This window comes from Colletotrichum phormii (genome assembly GCF_030913505.1).
Source record: "Colletotrichum phormii strain CBS 102054 chromosome Unknown BDP81scaffold_33, whole genome shotgun sequence".
In the NCBI taxonomy this organism is placed as follows: domain Eukaryota; kingdom Fungi; phylum Ascomycota; class Sordariomycetes; order Glomerellales; family Glomerellaceae; genus Colletotrichum; species Colletotrichum phormii.
The window spans coordinates 231,755-249,259 of NW_026851475.1; the positions used below are offsets into that span (position 1 = coordinate 231,755).

The 17,505-nt window shown below is 50.5% G+C and overlaps 5 protein-coding genes across 5 annotated transcripts; 2 read left to right on the forward strand and 3 right to left on the reverse strand.

Annotated features, from left to right (window-relative positions):
• Window positions 1-216: 216 nt before the first annotated feature.
• On the forward strand, window positions 217-1,588 carry BDP81DRAFT_506759 (uncharacterized protein). Its single transcript, XM_060595671.1, has 2 exons — window positions 217-430; window positions 483-1,588. The coding sequence occupies exons 1-2, from the start codon at window positions 333-335 to the stop codon at window positions 1,297-1,299; spliced, it is 915 nt and encodes a 304-aa protein (XP_060438758.1). The 5' UTR covers window positions 217-332; the 3' UTR covers window positions 1,300-1,588.
• Window positions 1,589-3,583: 1,995 nt separating this feature from the next.
• Window positions 3,584-4,747, forward strand: BDP81DRAFT_333634 (uncharacterized protein; the record flags this gene model as incomplete). The annotated part of the gene is made up of 1 exon (XM_060585682.1): window positions 3,584-4,747. The coding sequence occupies one exon, from the start codon at window positions 3,584-3,586 to the stop codon at window positions 4,745-4,747; it is 1,164 nt and encodes a 387-aa protein (XP_060438759.1).
• A 2,849-nt stretch (window positions 4,748-7,596) lies between these two features.
• BDP81DRAFT_465821 (major facilitator superfamily transporter) lies at window positions 7,597-9,778 on the reverse strand (the record flags this gene model as incomplete). The annotated part of the gene is made up of 5 exons (XM_060594327.1): window positions 7,597-8,201; window positions 8,302-8,748; window positions 8,802-8,870; window positions 8,934-9,174; window positions 9,245-9,778. 5 exons carry the CDS (start codon window positions 9,776-9,778, stop codon window positions 7,597-7,599), a joined length of 1,896 nt encoding a protein of 631 aa, XP_060438760.1.
• A 2,129-nt stretch (window positions 9,779-11,907) lies between these two features.
• On the reverse strand, window positions 11,908-13,324 carry BDP81DRAFT_440777 (uncharacterized protein). The gene is made up of 2 exons (XM_060591545.1): window positions 12,208-13,324; window positions 11,908-12,139 (listed from the first exon to the last, which is right to left on the reverse strand). Exon 1 carries the CDS (start codon window positions 13,193-13,195, stop codon window positions 12,215-12,217), a length of 981 nt encoding a protein of 326 aa, XP_060438761.1. The 5' UTR covers window positions 13,196-13,324; the 3' UTR covers window positions 11,908-12,139; window positions 12,208-12,214.
• Window positions 13,325-14,007: 683 nt separating this feature from the next.
• BDP81DRAFT_465823 (major facilitator superfamily transporter) lies at window positions 14,008-16,161 on the reverse strand (the record flags this gene model as incomplete). The annotated part of the gene is made up of 2 exons (XM_060594328.1): window positions 14,008-15,457; window positions 16,106-16,161. 2 exons carry the CDS (start codon window positions 16,159-16,161, stop codon window positions 14,008-14,010), a joined length of 1,506 nt encoding a protein of 501 aa, XP_060438762.1.
• Between the last annotated feature and the right edge of the window lie 1,344 nt (window positions 16,162-17,505).

Below are 17,505 nucleotides of genomic sequence, written 5' to 3' on the forward strand. Positions count from 1 at the left end.
CCGTGAATGTTAATCTGAAGTCGCGGCCAATGGATCGGCGGGCCACCTTTACGGCTGGCAGAATGGACGCCATTCCAAGGTTTGGACGAGCATTGCACATCCCTGGGCTCTAGCCAGAATGGACACTCACTTCTTGTTGACTACACGGAGTATTAAAGAAGTCATCGATCGCCAACTTCTTGGTTTGGAAGGCCAGGCAGGCTCCTCAGTTTACGCCGACACCCTAACGGCAACCTCAGATACGAGTACTCCCCTCCTATCAAGCACCAAGCTTGTCTTGGTCAAAACCTCCTCCAATCATTTGTTGAGCAAATACCACACCACTCACTATAATGAGATACTTCACGCCAGCCCTCCTGCTCGCCTCGGCCCTCCTCGTCGGCATCAACGGTGCCCCGGCGGGGACAGATGTTGTCCAACGGGACTTGGGGTACGCTGATATTCGTCCATTAAACTGACCTCAAAGAACTAACAAGATATAGCGAGTTGGGCGCTCAGGCCGACGTGCCTCAGATTAATGCCCCCGTTGCTGTCGCCGCTGTTGAACAGCCCGAGACCGCGCTAGCCGCTGGTCCCGACGAGCCTCAAATCAAGGAGCGCCAGATTCTCAAGCAATTCGCTAAGCTCCTCGGCAAGAAAAAGAAGAAGAAGGCCAAGGCGGGAAAGGCCAAGGCGGGAAAGGCCACGGCGGGAAAGGCAAAGGCGGGAAAGGCAAAGGCGAAAGCGAAGGTCAACACTCCACCTCCGGCCAAGGTGCCGCCGCCCAACCCGCCCGCCGCCGTCCCGCCTCCCGCCGCCAAACCTCCCGCCGGCGCGCCCAAACCACCTGCTGCGAATCCGAAGAAGGCCGGCGCCGCCGCTGGAGCCGGAGCTGCTGCAGCTGGAGGAAATGCAGCTGTTGCTGCCAAAGGTAATCCAAACCAAGGTGCTAAACCCGTCCCACCTGCTCCTGTTCCCGCTGGCGCAATTGCGGCCGGCTCAAAACCCAAGCCTCTGGCTGGAGGTACGCCCAAGGCGGGCGGTAACACAAACACAAACAACCCGAAGGATCCAGCCCCTGCCCCCGCTGGAGCTCTCATGGCTGGTGCTCTCGCCGGAGGTGCAACAAACGGGAATAAGCCTGGCGCTGCTCCTCAGACACCTCCCAAGCCGCAAGCACCTCCTCCACAGCCTCAGACGCCTCAGAATCCCCCTGCACCGCAGACACCACAGAACCCTCCAAAGCCCCAAGCACCGCCCCCTAAGCCTGCTGGAAGTGGTGGTTTACCCCTTGCTGTTCCTGGTAGGAATTCTGTATGAGAGCTTGTGTTGACGAAATGGTTTTTGCGCAGTTTGAGTCAGCAATCGTTCGGAGATAGCGAACACACGAGACAATTCAATCGACAGACACTCATTTTCTCATGCCTCGTGGGTAACCTAAAACTCCATAATTCAATAACTCTATTCGGTGGAACATATTGGTGAGGAAGTCGTGGGCATGTCACTCGGTGAGACTACAAAGGCTTTGGCTTGGCTCGGGAACCCGAGTGTGTGTACATAGGGATGACAAAGATACGAATGACGACTGGACAACAAGTCGGATTCTATACCGAGAGTGCTCCAAACGTGACAGGCATTATCCTCCCTTGGCTCTGTGCGGTGCCTGGTGAGTTGCTTCTAGCCGAAGTTTAACGTCCTGATGCAAAGTTACGGCCATTAGTAGTTTCAGCTCGCCAATAAAGCACGGCTACAAAGTTTATTCATGACGCAGGCGTGTCGACTGCGAAGATAATGCCCAAAGTGAACCTCGCAATGGCGAGTGCGTAAGAAACAGTCCAGAGTGGTGCCTTTTAGTCTTCCGAGACTGTTTGAGATGGTCACGCTCGATCCTGGAGCGTGGGCAGCATCTCTGCTTGATAACCATTGCTTTCGTATCATCCATATCGTGGCTAAACTCGTAGGTTGTCCCAGCTAGCCCTGATTTAAAGCAAGCGGAAAAGCAATCTTATCGGGAAAGACGTGATGAATCTGAGGTCAGTGGGCAGAAACTTCAATCGGCGGTTTAAGAAGTCTTCGGAGATTCGAGATGTTCGGAGATCTGCTACTTTCATCACGCATTATGGTGGTGTCTACACTTCTTATGGAACATGTTACCAAGTTTAAAGCTTTAAGGCAGGGTAGAAGTGAAATCAAAGTGGCAGTTGGATTCACTTGCTCCAGGGAATCTCATCCATGTGAAGACATGACGCTAATCGATGTTTATCAAGAGATGGACCTCCGGCAGAAGGTTTCCCAATTTACATTCAACGAGATAGCCACTGCTCCCCGAGAAGGTTTGATACAGTTGAGTGATACTTCGTGGATTAATATGAGATTACCACATGCCATTTCAATTATGATCCCGAATCTTCTGGGCCCTGTGGTCAAAGTCGAAGGCGATGTAGCACTAATGTCGACCAATGTGCCACGTTGAGAAGGGTGCGAATTGAAGAAACCGAAATGAACTTGATGAGAGCAAATCAGGCAATATTTTGTAGACTGTTGGATGGTGAGGTTATACAGAAATGCAGGGATGTGACATGTTTCCTGAGCACCACCACGCAAACCGCTTGCAATCTAGCAAACGCGCGTTTTCAGAGTCAAGGGCGGTTACCTGACCAGTATCACCAGAGATAGGAAGGCTACCAAGGCACGTAGGGTGTATCTTGTGGGTTCGGTGTCAGGCAAACAGCAATGACATCCCAGGTGGCGTTACTTCGTCAAAGTCCTTGACATCACTAAGTCAAGTAAGGTAGTTACGCAAACAGTCTGGAGGTTTTGCAAGGGCAAATGTCCAGTTTTCATGATTGTGGAACTTCACAAATACTTTGTGTTGATACCTGTAGCTCTCTACTGCAGCTTTCAACACACCACGTGAGGCATAAATGCTACATGTGTACTTCCGGGACTGCGAGCTCTCTGGTAGCCATGAGCCGGCAGCTAGAAAACATTATTGGTTAAGGGGAATTTTGAAACGATCGCTTTCTTATTCGACGACCTTCAAGAGCGATCTAGGAAAGTACAAGTGGGCAATATATGAGTCCCTCATGGCCTACTTAGTCCGACCTGGGTTACCTGATGGTGATCAGAAATTCCACTATGGGGAGCCCAAACGCTTAAAACACAACAAATGAGGGGCGACTCACCTTGCCATAAAACACATGAATGAGTCTTAAGATCACGGACCTACCCTACGGTCAAAATCTGGTGATGTGTCGTGAAACCTCCCAGAGAAAAGAATCCCTCTTGCCACCCCTTGCCGCATATGACGTGTCAGTATTCTCATTTCTGAGAATCTCTGGCTCAAAATTTTCAAGCCCGTGCATGGTTGAAAGAAAGATCATTACATCCAGATGGTCTACTGGGATGTATAAGAAGATGGTAGTCCTTCCATCGATTATGGGAGAACCCCAGAACCCAGATGCAGGTTAGTTCTCAACACGAAAGGCAGTCTCGGTCTTTAGGAGTTCCCCATCGAGAAGCTTCGCATTTTGTGTCTTTCACCCACTGCTAGAAGTCTTTGAGCTGTGCGACTTTCTGCCTCACTGTCTCGAGCGTCTCCACGATGCTTCCACCCGGCAGCCCAGGGCGCAAGATCCTCGGATTTCTTTTTGGCATCAACGACAGGATCTATAATTTGATGTGGTCGCATGATAAAGGAATACCAACGGAGCATGTCGACTACACTCTGGTCACGATGATGCTTGGCGATGAAAGCGGAGCCGGCGGCCTTCAGCCTCAGATGGAACTCTACGACGATCTCGGGGCCATGATTGGACATCGCATGACGAAGGACAGCGACCGGATCGAAAAGAACAACAACCTCGATGATTCCATTTACAAAATCGAACACAACGTGCACGTCGACAAGATGACAACGCCAAAGTACATCGTCATCAACCAGTGGAGTTCCGATGCCGTCTGCATCTCGGCGATCCAGGTGTCAAACGGGAAGCTCTCCTCCGTCTTTTATGGTGATCTTGGGGCACTTTGTGGGCAGAGCTGGTTTTTCAGCCGGCGTCGACTTGATGCAAAACTCATGCATCCCAAGTGCGTCTGGCTAGATGAGGACCATACCGCCGGCTTCAATGCGCGAGCCATGAGCTTTCATCTTAACGACATGCTTGGAACACCAGACAAGGTCAAGATGTACAGGGAGAACCCTAAGGAATACTTGTGTAAAAGTGCCCCTCGTTTCTCGTTCTGGTACCAAATTCGCCCAGGGGCAAAGCTGCCTCTCTTCAGCCCTCCTCTGGAGTACGAGCGAGACGCAATCACTGGACAAGAAGGCCGGGACAAGGACCCAGCCCGCGCAATCGACAAAGTGAAGTGGGACAAGATGGCCGACCACGACCCTAGGCCCATCACTAGGCGCTCTTTGACGGCGTCTAAACGAAGAGACAAGAGAGAGAAGCTGGCCAAGAGACAAGGCACAAACCCTGACATTACCCATCTCATCGTCACCCGCGCCGAAGAACATGCAGCATCGTTGGTTTGCAACAGCACAACGTCTTATGGACATGATGTGGTTTCCCTTCACGAGAAGACGTTTTGCGATATGACTGTCAAGAGACTCTACGATCTTTGCGGTGGCTCTTTCAAAGAGAACTGTTTTGACGTTGAACGGAGAATTCTAATAGGTCACGGCGGAATCAACGCTCGTGGCGAAGTATCCGCTGTTGGTATTCCTCAGAAGCGGTATCTTACATCAGCCCAATGGGAAGAATAAGATATCGTTGCTTGGGAACGAGAAATCTTCAGAGCCTTATGCAGATAATTGTACCAGTACCTTGAGGCCGTTGAGTCAGCATGTGTCCTCGAAAATGTTGCTGAAGGTCTCGGGTTTACAGTCGATCTCCAAGATGGCTGCACATTCGCGTCAGCGATGGAACATAATCTTTGTTTGATTCTGCTTCACTTGATAATTCAAGATTATACCCTGACGATGGGTCTTTGCTCTAATAAATACTCAGGCTAAGTGGGATCATCACGAAAGCTAGACTATGCAAGCTGGCTGACCAGGGATACCACTATCCTTGGCTACTAAGCTAGCTGCAAACATGACCCAGTAGGCCACATCGCATGAGAAAATGGTCCGTATTCTAGTGAGAATGCAACATTGAGACTTTGAAAGGCTAATGATGTATCTATAGTGCTTCTAGGAGGAGGTAGACTTGCCAACTGCAGTAAATCTAGATCTCGAGAGCCCAGAATCATCTTAGGAAGGCACCGCCTACAAGTAGATACAACTAATAAGTCGAAGTTTATCCTCTGGAAATTATGAAAAAATCTTCATTATTACGCGATACTATTTACCAAGAAGGCAGTCCCTGGCAACTCCGCATCACCATCTCAATTGTGCTTCCCATGACTAAAAGAAAGGTGATCGTATACCCTCAGTGGTACCCGGTCATGCTTAATATTGTTAATCTACCTTTACTACCTTAATATGAATTCTGGAAATAGAGCATGAAGACGAGAAAGTCATATTACCCCCATGGTGGTGAGTGGTTTGCGCCTCGACAGTGTCAACAACTCCCATCCTGAACCCCCTCCCAACCTCAAACCACCACATACGACCATACCCATTGGAAAATTCGGGATCCCGTCCGCTCTCCCATAGACAAGCCAATGAGGGCCGGATTAGTAGTTGGGTCGGTGACGACCAGCGAATACCTGGTGTTGTATGTTTTGGGTGACTTCCACTTTTGCCATCTCACGATAGTTGTGGTGGGCCTTTGTGATGGAGTACCTTTTTTGACCAGTGCGCCCCGCTCCCTCCTCTTCGACAAGAGAGCCCTTGTTAAGTTACTAGTTATTGATTAGACTTGAATTTTGTATAATTCATTCCTCTTTGGCTAGGGAACATATTTCTTCTGCATTGAGACGAAGTTCACACTCTTGCTACTTAGCCCCCGCCGGCGTGTGATGGAAGTGGCTCAGGGTCTCAGGGTTCCAGGCCCCAGCTATGTTACCTGATTGAATCTTTAAGTAGGCATTTAGCATGGAATGACTGAAGAGATTTGTTCAGTGCTACAGCTCATGGTCTTCATTGATCTCATTAGCTATGTGCCATATGTGGACTGATATACTGATACGGTAACTAGTAAAACACTAATTACCCTTGAGAATTTGACAGAAGCTTCTCCAGTCTACGTCGAGCATTCAATCAAGTCTTGTGTAAATGAGGATCAGTTCAATTGATTTGGTTCAGAGTCATCCTGATGTCTACGCATGGTTGCTGATGTCCCCATCATCCAAACTGTACGAATGCTCGAACGTTCCTGACGTTTTTAACCCATGAAAAGCACGCGTCGAGTTTTACTCTTTCGCACACATGAGGAGGCTCTTTCCAAAAAAAAATACATCGTAGAATAATCATCGAGACTTTATACAACTAGTGGCATTGTGTCGCAAAAACGACGCCGTTAATTACGGGCAGCAATTAACGCCATATACCCTACGACACATTGTTTATCCGCCATCGTGGAGGCTGTGGTTCAACCAACAAGCAAGGATCCCCTAGTTCGACAGGCACGGCCCGAGGGCCCGCTCCCACGGGATCTCCATTCTATCACCGCGAACTCTCGAGAAACGATTGTGAATTAGGTAGTAGATGTGAGCCGGGTAAACTATGTAAGTTCTACTTGATAGCAAACTCTCGATCATCCACGAACTGATGATCTTCATTCCAGCTTTCTTGGCTTTTGCTTGGCGCTTGAGAATGACTATTGACTTGCATCTTGACTTGCCTCTGCCAAAATGACAGGCAACCGCATCGCCGCCCGATTCCCCGCGTCAGGGAAACCGCAAGCACTAGCCAGTTTCCCCATTACTTTGACGTGAGCTGTCTAATCCATCAAACTGTGCATGTACCATTGGGCAATGGGCCGAGAACCCACGTGAAGACGGGCTCTAGTATCTGGATGCCGACTCGTGGCGCAATGCTCTACTCCATTCGGAAAGCAATGCGGCGTCTTGGGCATGAAGTACGGACCACCGAAGCTAGGCGTTCGAGTACCATATAAACCCCCAACTGGGATGCACGCTGTACGTCTCCAGGTTTCAGAAGAAACACCAGACGACTTGCAAACAGGAAAGCTCGTCTTGGAGGAACTCTGTCTTCTCGGGCAACGAGAGGGATCGACCCTCAATTAGAGTTGAAGGAAAGGCTATCCCGGGCAAGATGGCCATCTCTGAGAACGATTGGTGGCAATTGAGTGCGGTAAAATGATGATGACCAGTCAAGAGGCGGAAGTCTCGCCCCGTCAAACGGCGAATTCTCAAAGTTAGGTTGCTTGTGGATCGAGGAGTTCGTAATTCTGTTCAACAAAGGCGTACTGCATTCCCCTGACTTGAAGGACTGATTACTGGAGATCATGTTACGTGTTCATGTTCATATTGGCTGCATGTACTCACCGTGATAGACGAAGGCCGCTCTCTCGTATGCTCGTGCTAATAAAATCGCTCCCGGGCTGCTCATGCTTCGTGTATGTCTAGAATGCCTCGCTCAAAAATGCAAGTTCATGTCCCTCATGATGGTCTGCCGATCAAAGATGAAAAAAAGAAAAAAAAGCGCTAGGCTTTCTGTCGATCTGGATGATCTTGTACACCCACTTTTGACCTTCTCTTTTCTCTTTGAGCCCGCCACTTGGGCCCCCAAAATTGATTGACAACCTGAATAGGCGACACAGCTATGACCGCCATCCCGAGAACCAGGAAAGCCGTGCCAGGGCCAACAGCGTTAAGCATCTGCTCTGCAAATGCTACGCCGAGAGCTGCCAACCCGCAGCGGACCACGTTGTTGATGGCTGTAGCACTCGCGCCTTCACCGGGACAGAGATCCGAAATGATGGTCTGGTTGAGCGCGAATATGGCGTTCGCCGAGGCGGCAATGAGAAATTGCATTGTCAAGGGCAACGCAATCCATCCGGGTCGGGATGTTGCCGTTGGATACGCCAGAGAAAACCCGTAGCCGACGATGGAGGCGACGAATAGGGTGACTATCCACGGCAGACGTCTCAGACGGGCTTGCTCTAAAGGGAAATCTGGTGCAATGTCTTTGGGCGACAGTTCCTCGTCGTAGGGGATGTTGTGGGTTTCCTTGTACTTGGCCTCAACGGCCTTGTAGTCCCGAGTCAGGAGTTTGCCCGCAAACACGGAGCCGACAATGGTCCCAATTCCTACCCACACAAGTCAGACACGTCCGGACAAGTCCGCATCCATCGGAGTTCACAGTATCCAATCAGGGTTGGTGTTTCAGAAGGAAGGGCTTTTACTGACCGTTGGGTAAGAATGCCACACCAAGAAGGAGTTCGTTCAGTCCGAACCGCTCCTTGAAGAGTGGAGTTGTGCTAGTCGTGACCATGTTCCAGATGGCATAGATCACACCACCCCAGACGAGGTTGATAACCAAGTCCTTCTCTTTGAAAAGCCTGAATGGCCTCAAGAAGGTCCAAATGGTAATCTTTCGGTTCAAAGGCCCATCTGGATCTTCCATGTACTTGGGCTCCTTCGTCACATATCTGTAGAGCGGCTTGTAGATGATGCCGTTCAGACGGAGGGATCCGTTGCCGGCTATAGTTCTCAAAGTCTCTGGCAAAAACACCATGATAGTGATGAGAATAAGCGACGAGGCAATAAGCAAAAAGACAAACACGGATCGAAAGCCCAAGGAGTTGGCAAGGGCGCCGCCCAATACCGGTCCGATTGCCGTGCTGAAGTTCCTAACTGCAAAGTGTTAGATGCCGTTCAAGACCCCGACGGAGAAAAGCACGACTCACTGGCTTGATAGAAGCTGATGTATGCACCCCTTTCGGCCGTCGGAGAGATATCCTGGATGACACCATTACCTGTCGCACCCGTTAGCTGCTAACTCTGGAAGTTGAAGAGATAGTCGGGACGAAAATACCCACCGATGCTGACAGTGGAAGCACTTCCTGCGGCTTGGAGACCCCGGAAAATAAGCAAAACAGCGTAGTTTGGCGAAAAGCTCAACGCAACGTTTGCGCTAATGTAGACTCCCATGGAGGCGATGTAAGTCGGTCGCCGGCCGAGCGCGTCAGACATGGGGCCCCATAGTAGTGGTGTAACGGCTTGCATGATCAAGTAAGACGTGATTGTAAGTGACACTTGTGATGCACTAACCATCAACTCCTGGTCGTTATGTTAGCATCTGCCGCGCGCGTAAGTTACTTCAGAAGATTGAAGAGAAATATTCACATACCCTTGATATTGCATCCAAGGAGGGGTTGTAGATATTGGACGACAAGCCGGAGAAAAGACCAGCAGAAGCAATGATGATGAGAATGGACCACTTCTGCCTCTTGGGGAAGACTGAGAACGGTTCATCATTGTCGTCATTGTCGTTGTCTTGCTGGTCTCCCACTTCGTTGGAGTCATCGAAGGGGTTCCGGTCTTGGCCTCCTCGCCCCTCATCGTACTGATTATACTGAGCGTCTTCAAACGACTTGCTGCGGAGCTCTCCAGTACTGCCGTCCTTCTGCCAAGTCCTCTTCCGGATGGGCGGCGGTCTCAGCGGCAGAATGTTACGGCCGCGCGGGGTTCCTAGTCGGATGCTGGTGCCGGCCCGAGATAACCGAGTGGGAAAGGCCTTTTCGTCATGATATCGGTCCGGCATGTACTCGTAGTCATGAGCGAGAAAGTTGTACGCTGCAGCTGATGCAGCAGTCAGACTTCCGAGCAGTCCCATCCTCAAGTCGGGTCGCGGCGGCTGCGGCTGTAGCCGATTGAGATTCATAGCTTATTTTGACTCTGGATCCCTTTTCTATTTTGTCGGTTCAAAATGAAAAGAAACTATGGAAGACCAGATCTTGGTCCCGTGAACCAATTCTACACTCGGTTATCTCATGCATATAAAGAACAACACTGGTCCAATCCACCGGCTGGCCTGGAAGCCCAATACAGCTTTCACCGCCACGCTGTGACGCAGCCAGCTGCTATTCATCATCGTCCTGACGTCAATTTGAGATCGCGAACACGGCTGAAAGAGCTAAATCGTATTTAGATAATCAGGTCGAGAAAGAAACCTTCAGGTTAATGAGAGGAACAGGTTCACCCTCGTACGAGATGGTCCGGGGATGCCTGCGACTCGCCGCACGGCCGGCCACACCCAAATGCATGGGAAGCGCAAGGAGGCTCAAGAGGTTACAGAAAGTGGTTTCGCAAAACACTGAGGCCGTTGGACGTCCCATCTTCTAGACCACTTCTGCCTCCTTTGTGAAACACCGAGGCTGCTTCGACGCAGCGTCGCAGTCGCTGCCCACAACGAGCCTACGCATAGAAGTCCTTGGCTCTCCGACCCTACACCCTCCTTCTCCTCTCAACACAAACAGTAGAGGAACTCTAAGAGTAGAGGAACTCTAAGAGTAGAGGAACTCTAAGAGTAGAGAAAACAAACCGGAGAAGAGAAAAGAAGAGGGTGGGGGGGCGCACGTTCAACCAATGGGCCAAAGCCGGGCCCAATTGATCACCTTCTTTTCCTCTTGTCTTCGGCAACCATGTAATGACACCCAATTCCCATCATGTCTAGCCGTCAGTCGGAAACTTGACGCCCACTTGCCCCTTTGGGATACATCTCAACCCCGTAGACCAGCGCGAAAGGGCCCGAGTGGTGGCGCCTCGGCCTTGAAAGTTTGACACGAGCCAGAAGTCAAATGATGGATGGAACTAGCAGAGACTGACAGAATGGACGAGCACAAGGCCTGAATAAGAAGTGCATGGGTTCCACCTCGCTCACAACCCTGGCCACTGCCTATCTAGCATCACAGGACCCTTCCTCTCGGTTATTCACTACCGGACTAGCACGACAAGCGCATCTGCGATACGCTTGGCATTGCCTCACGACCTCTCGGCTCGTCTACCGAATTGGAGATGTTTTAGACCGTGAACCAACGTACCGATCGAAGCAGAAGTTCTACGAACCACATCAGCAATAACATCATCGGCGTGGAGGGTGAAGCAAGTGATGGATATGGGAAATCGCAACGTCGCCAAGCGCGATGAGGAAGAGGAGGAGATTCGAGATGTCCGCCGACAGATGCAAGATGCCGAAGCAGCAAACGCTCAAGCTGTCGCCGCCGCTGCAGCAAAGAAAGCTGGAGCACCGAACGCCAACGCGCTGCCTCTCGACCCGAACCAGCTTCTCTCAGTTCTCGGCCTCCTCAGCGGCCAACCTCAAGCCACGCCAGCAGCACCTGGACAGCCCGGAGCCACGGGATTGCCTCCGAACAATAACGCCAACGTACCGACAGTTACCATCTTCGTGACGGTGACGCCTCCGGCCGCGACACAGACTGTGATGATCATGGTCCCGACAACAGTCACGGTGACTGCGACACCGGTAGCGCCGCCCCCGGTCAATCAGCCTCCCCCGCCACCACCGGCCCCGCCAGTCCAGACATCACCACCGCCGCCAGCGCCGCCGATGAGTACTCCGCCGCGTCCTCCTCCACCAGCCAGTGGGCTCACTATGCCTCTTGTTGGAGCCAGCCCATTCCCGATGCCGCCTCCCCCGGCGTCGGCGTCTGCCCCCATGTCTTCAGCATCATCAACGGGTACTCCCAAGGGAGCGGGCGGTACTCCCACGGCTGTTGTGTTATTAGGTGTCTTTGGAGGTGTTGGTAAGTCATTCGTCGAGACTCGTTCGATGAGTTGTTAGCTAACAGAGAGTCCAGCTGGTGTGTCACTCCTGGCAATGGGAGCGTTTGTCTATGGCTTGATGAGAAGAAGAAAGAACAAGACTGAAGCAGAGGTAAGCACCTGATGTGGTGTAGATCCTAGGCAGGCGCTGACGAGTTATCAGACTGCGAGCGTTCAGAGCATGCAGATTGGAAGGCCTATGCCCTCCTGAGTTCTTCAACAGAATCAGTGAAGCATGGTGTTGTAGACTTTCCCCAGATTATTGGCGGTGTCATCACGACAACTTCATGGTCTAGAGTTGATGGTAAAACCCGGACATATCCAAACACCTCAAAAGGGCATTTCTTTTCGGTTACCTTGGGAGGGGAAGAAGGCGAGGTTTCCGTCTGACTTCCGCTCTTATCATTCTAGTTATTTCATGTAAGATCAGAAGCGTTGGAATTTTCTTGGAATACAACTACTGTCTATTGTTTAATATTATACACACAAAGCCTGTTCCTCGTAATCATGATGAAAAGAGACACTCACTGCATGATCATGCTGTTGGCTGAGCCAAGCCATCCCAGACCTCTTTCAACCATTCGGCGACCTTTGCGGCTATGATCTCACTATTCTTTTCCGTGGTGCAGAACGCGTGAGGAAGCCCGGTGTCGTCAATCTCAACCCTCGCCCAACCGTTCTCGATATGCTTCTCTCGGGCTCTAATGAAGTGGTCCCGGAAATGGTCCCCAACCCAATGGTCCTTTTTCGCGAAGAAGAAGAAGAACCTAGGAGCCGCTCTCTTGACGTTCCCCACATCGTCCTCTTCGACCTCCCAGAGTTCCTTATCCCACTTCTCCTCGGTAATAACTTTCATCTCATCCTTGCCCATGTGAATCGCTTGCCATACTCCATCCCGACTTTTCAAGAAACTAGTAGTGACATCTGCTGCCTTGGGGCCGAAGCCCAGGATATTGCCAACGAACCACCTTAGCGCTACCGCCGGCCAAAGGTTCAGAAACTTTTGGGCGACGATGTGTGCGGTGTTGTTGAGAAATGGCGTCGTGCGGATGAGTTCCATTTGCTTCCCGCTCGGCGACTGAGAAATATGTGTGACGGTGGGAAAGAGCAGCATGCCCGTGAGAAGCTTGAGATGCGGGGCTCGCGAGGGATCCTTTAGGTGCCGGTGGAAGATTTCCAGGGCAATGTAGCTACCGACAGAGTGGCCCGCGATAACGACAAAGTCATATGGCTCGCCTTTCTTGCCCGGTGCATTGCGCGAGGAGTCTGTCCGCCGCAACGATGCCAAATGGTCAAAAACAAGCTCAATCTGATGTTCCACATCATACGGCGGACTGTCTTTGCTGAATGGCTCGTGGCTGTCATCTCTAAACCCAAAGAGATCGCGGCCGTGAACGTGAATGTGGCCGTCGGCCCAGCCGATACGGGCCTTTAGCGCATCGAAGAAGTCGGTGTAGTAATCGACGAGTCCTGGGTTGCCGGGAATGAAGAAGAAGAGGCCGTGTCCCGCCGCCATTGTCTGTGTCTGTTGGTGTTGGTATGAGTCTCTTCTTGCGCTTTGGTGAAGCCGTCTTGCAACATAGCACGGCCCGCACAGATTCTGTCGGCTCTGTGCCGAGATTTGACGTCGTCTGATGTTAAGAGGTCCGGCAAAGAGAGGCGGAACTTTAGAAAGGAGGTCGAAGGACGGAAGATCCACCTCGGCAATGAATCGCGAAATTGGCGGGCGGATTCCTACGCATTGCATTAGTGTCGGAGATAATGTTCCGTCGGCGTTTACCTGATGGTACGTACCTTGGTTCTGGTGATGGTTTCATTTCGCCGAGCGCTAGTTACGTGACGATACAGGACATACATCATACTTTTTGGGCCATAGTCACTCATTCATCATTGTTATATACATATATGGAGGAGACCAATCAGTTGATTTCAAGCGATGGTCAGCGAAAGTTAAGAGATCAAATCAACAATCTGAAAGGTGTGCTTCTCCTGAGTCCTGCGTGTGTTCATGTAAATAAGTCTCTAAATCTGTCCACGTCGTGTATCATTTTCCAACATACACATTTACTGTGCTACCTTCCATCAGCCAAATCAGAACTTGAAACGGAAACTAGGATGCATCCACCCAAGTCTAAATTCATGCTCTTCTGCAGATAGGCCGTCCCTTTGACTCTCTTCTAGTCGGAAGTCACGCTCTCCTCGCGCGCGTTTCTTGTTCTCTCGTTTCATGTACAGGGGCAAAACGATTCCAATCACCAACAACCCAACTAGACAGCCAAAGTTGATGAAGTGCCCTTTGAGATATCTAAGAAATCAGAGTCAGTGAGGTTAAACGCGCAAGACTTTCATCGGAGCGACATACCTGGGTTGTTCATTGCTGATGTAAGTAAAGGAGGCGAGAAAAGCAGCTGAGTTCCCAATTGAAAGCAAGAAGCCCAGTGCTACAGCGCGAACAAAATGCGGAGATGCGTTGATGCTCATCCAAGTGAGTGCCAGCGGGGGTGTTGCGTTGACCGACATGGCAACGAAGAACGAGCCGGCATACTGAATCTTGATGTTCATGAATGTTGGTGCCGGACCGACATGAGCCCCGATGATCATCAGGATGTATCCAAATATACCAGTCATACTGCAGAAATTCAAGGGCAGTGCGGTCTTTCCAGACCGACGACTCCAGAATGATATGCCAATGGTGAAGATCAAGGCCGCAAAGTTCGGCGGAGCCGTCATCAGTGATGCTTGCAGCCTTTTGTATCCCATGGCAGTTATGATGGTGGGGAAGAACATGGAAAAGCTGTAAATAGCCTGAATGGAGCAGAAGCTGCCGAGGGCCATCAAAATGGTGACGACGTTGCCAATCGCGCCGAGAACGGTTTTCCAGGTGAGAGGATCCTTCTTGTTCTGGAGCCTCAACCTGTCACTCACTTGATCTTCCCCTGCTGATTCTTGGTCCGACAAGCGAGGGTTGCCGAGATAGTGCCATCGATCTTGACAATGCATCCTCTGAACAGCGAGAGTTTTCTCGGTCGATGACAGGAATTTGGCGTCAGCGGGGGTGTGTGGCAGCACGAGTAGCAGCAGAAGACCAAGTAAGACGGTCAAGGACCCTTCAATGAAGAAGATCCACGGCCACCCGTCGTAGCCGTGGACCTTGATCTGCCCAAGCCCAGCAGCCATCAGGCCACCAAGGAACCCAGCTAGGGCGGTGCTCGAGTAGAACAAGCCCACACGAAGGATGAGCTCGTCGGCAGTGTAGAAGAAGCCGAGGTAGATCAAGACCCCGCCGAGAAACGAGCTTTCGGTCAAGCCAAGAAAAGCGCGTGTGATGCAGAGGCCGACAAAATTGGTGATGAAGCCGCTGAGAGTGGTGACTATTCCCCATGAGATGATCAAGGCTGGCAGCCAAATCGCGCCTCCGACACGGCGCACGGCTAGGTTTCCTGGAATGTTGAACAAGATGTTGAGGATGAAGAACATAGCTAGAGCCGTGTTGAATTGGTTGCCTTTCAGCTTTAGATCTTGTTCGAGTCCATTGATGCGAGCGAGAGCGATATTGCTCTTGTCGAGAAAGAAGAGCAGATGGGCTAGGAACATGGCAGGCACCAGCCTGTTATCGAACTTGCGGACAAGGCTTGATCGAATCTTTTCATTCTCTCCAGCTGTCCTTGGGGTAATCGAGTCGGTATTGGTGTCGCTTGTTCTTTGTCCCATAGCATCACCGTACTTCTCCTCGTACGAAGCTGAAGCATCAAGGCCAGCTCCACCTGTGTTGTCACCTCTGTTCAATTCATTGTGTGTTGGCGAAGATTTTTTGTGATTGGAGACTCCAGGAACTTCCGCCATCTTGCAGAGAATTATGTACGTGAAGAGATGAATCGATTGAGAGATAGCTCATAATCTGAGATGTATGCTAGTGACAAGTCTAGAAACTTGAGCTTGAGCGATGCCACGCCCTTGATAATGAATGGGGAAGAGCGTTCCGAGGTTGGTGTCACAACTCACCCGAAGGGAAAGATTGATCGGAATGTGCCACTGGCGCTCCTTTTCATCGACGCGGGAGGAGGACCAACAGCATTGGCATCTCAACTCAACCAACCGGGTCTGTTGGTCGCCGCCGCGATTCTTCCATCATTGTCTAGACACGACCAACCACATGGTCCGTATCACCTACTTGGCGCATCTAGGCACCAGGGATAAAGTAAACGCCTTTATTTTTCGATCTGCTTGAACAAGGGAGGAATCGAAGCAAGTTCGATTGTTACAACAGCAAACACGCAGGCACCCCTACCCCTGCCTGCGTCCCCCTGTTAATCACGGTATCGTCTCTGCGATCTGTATAGCTTAAACACTGTGACACAGTACGATAAAGACACCAATAGAAATGGCTCTATCTCGCCATGTTGCAATCCTCAGTTGGTCAACATACGGCTGGATGCATGTCCGAGGCGCTGCAGTGATGGAGAGCCAATATTTGTACGACATGCTGGGGGCCACAATCGGTTCACTGCCTCAGCTGGTGTAACACATCTTTTTGATTAGCGGTTGACAAGTTGACTAACCCAGGTCTCTCATAAGATACGAAATAAATGATGTGCAAATGAAGTGATTATCGAATTTGCGAGAAATTTGTTGATGACCGCTGGTATTATTAGGCGATACTGGAAGATTTCCACATCTGGCGCAGGCTGGGCGTTGTGAACTCAGGCAAGTGACTTTCTTGTCTGTGATGCATCTTCATTTCCCATTAAGTTTGTTGTTGGGATGTATGTAACTTGCTCCAATGATTCACCGCTGTTCTTACAGCGCGCCCGAGACGTATTCTTTGTTGGTGCCACAGAAGACAGACATCTCAACTTGGCACGACCCCCCGTTGGTCAGTCTCTTGGGACCCCGGCACGAAAATCAATATTTTGAAAACAAGATCCAAGACTGTCTCTTCTTCACGAAAGCTTCTAGGCTTTTCTGAAATGCAAGATGGGCGCTCGGCACCCGTGATGGCTTGATCGGAAGCGAGGTAGACTTTGGCCTAGAAATTGAGTTGAGAAACGTTGCACAGTGAGATCTTGGTCCCGCGATCATGGGAATTGTCTCGAAACCTGGATCGTCTTTGTTCTCGAACGATTGCGAGAACAATCGCATGAGACCAGATATCGTAATAGGAAGACACATTGGCATTAGATCATCACTTGGGCCCAATGCGAAGCACTCAGGGGTTAGCAATGACAACTTAGAGTGTTGGATTATGTTGGTATTCCTTTCACAGGGAAGTTGGTTCGAACCGTAGGGTCCTGGGGGTGACGAAGTATCAATATCTCTGTATTGATTGATTCTGCGTAAGGAGTAGAAGGGAGATTCCAACCGGAGGTTCAACCGGAGGTTGGGTGGGTAGTCGAGGTCTAATTGTACTCCCTCGAGGTGGCCCATGCTCTGCCCTTACTCGCGGCCGAATTGGGCTTCCAATCCGACAGATTTAGTATGAAGCCTTGCAGAATTGCCGTCTTATGCTAAGGAAAGCCGGCAGTGACTCTGATACACCGGTCTCTAGGTTTTCTTACAATTCTTATAGGTCATACAAGTACTGATTCAATACGAACCACTTTAGGTTACATGTAGTATTGTTTACTTTAACTTCCACGCGGTCAATCGAAACTCCTATCTTATCACCATATTCGTCGTCACTCTCATCGATTTTGCTGTACAAATCTTACATAAATGCTCTACGTTGCACACTAAGATATAATCTTTAGATTATTAGGTTCTATGATCTCGCTCAAACTTTCGGAGCTTTGTTGGTTGGAATGGGTGTAAACGTTTCGCTTTCGCATC

Bases quoted from the DNA above. Each gene is read 5' to 3' on its own strand.
- BDP81DRAFT_506759 (XM_060595671.1), top strand. From the start codon at position 333: ATGAGATACTTCACGCCAGCCCTCCTGCTCGCCTCGGCCCTCCTCGTC. The intron at 431-482 runs GTACGCTGATAT...AACAAGATATAG, and splicing joins GTTGTCCAACGGGACTTGGG to CGAGTTGGGCGCTCAGGCCG.
- BDP81DRAFT_440777 (XM_060591545.1), bottom strand. From the start codon at position 13,195: ATGGCGGCGGGACACGGCCTCTTCTTCTTCATTCCCGGCAACCCAGGA.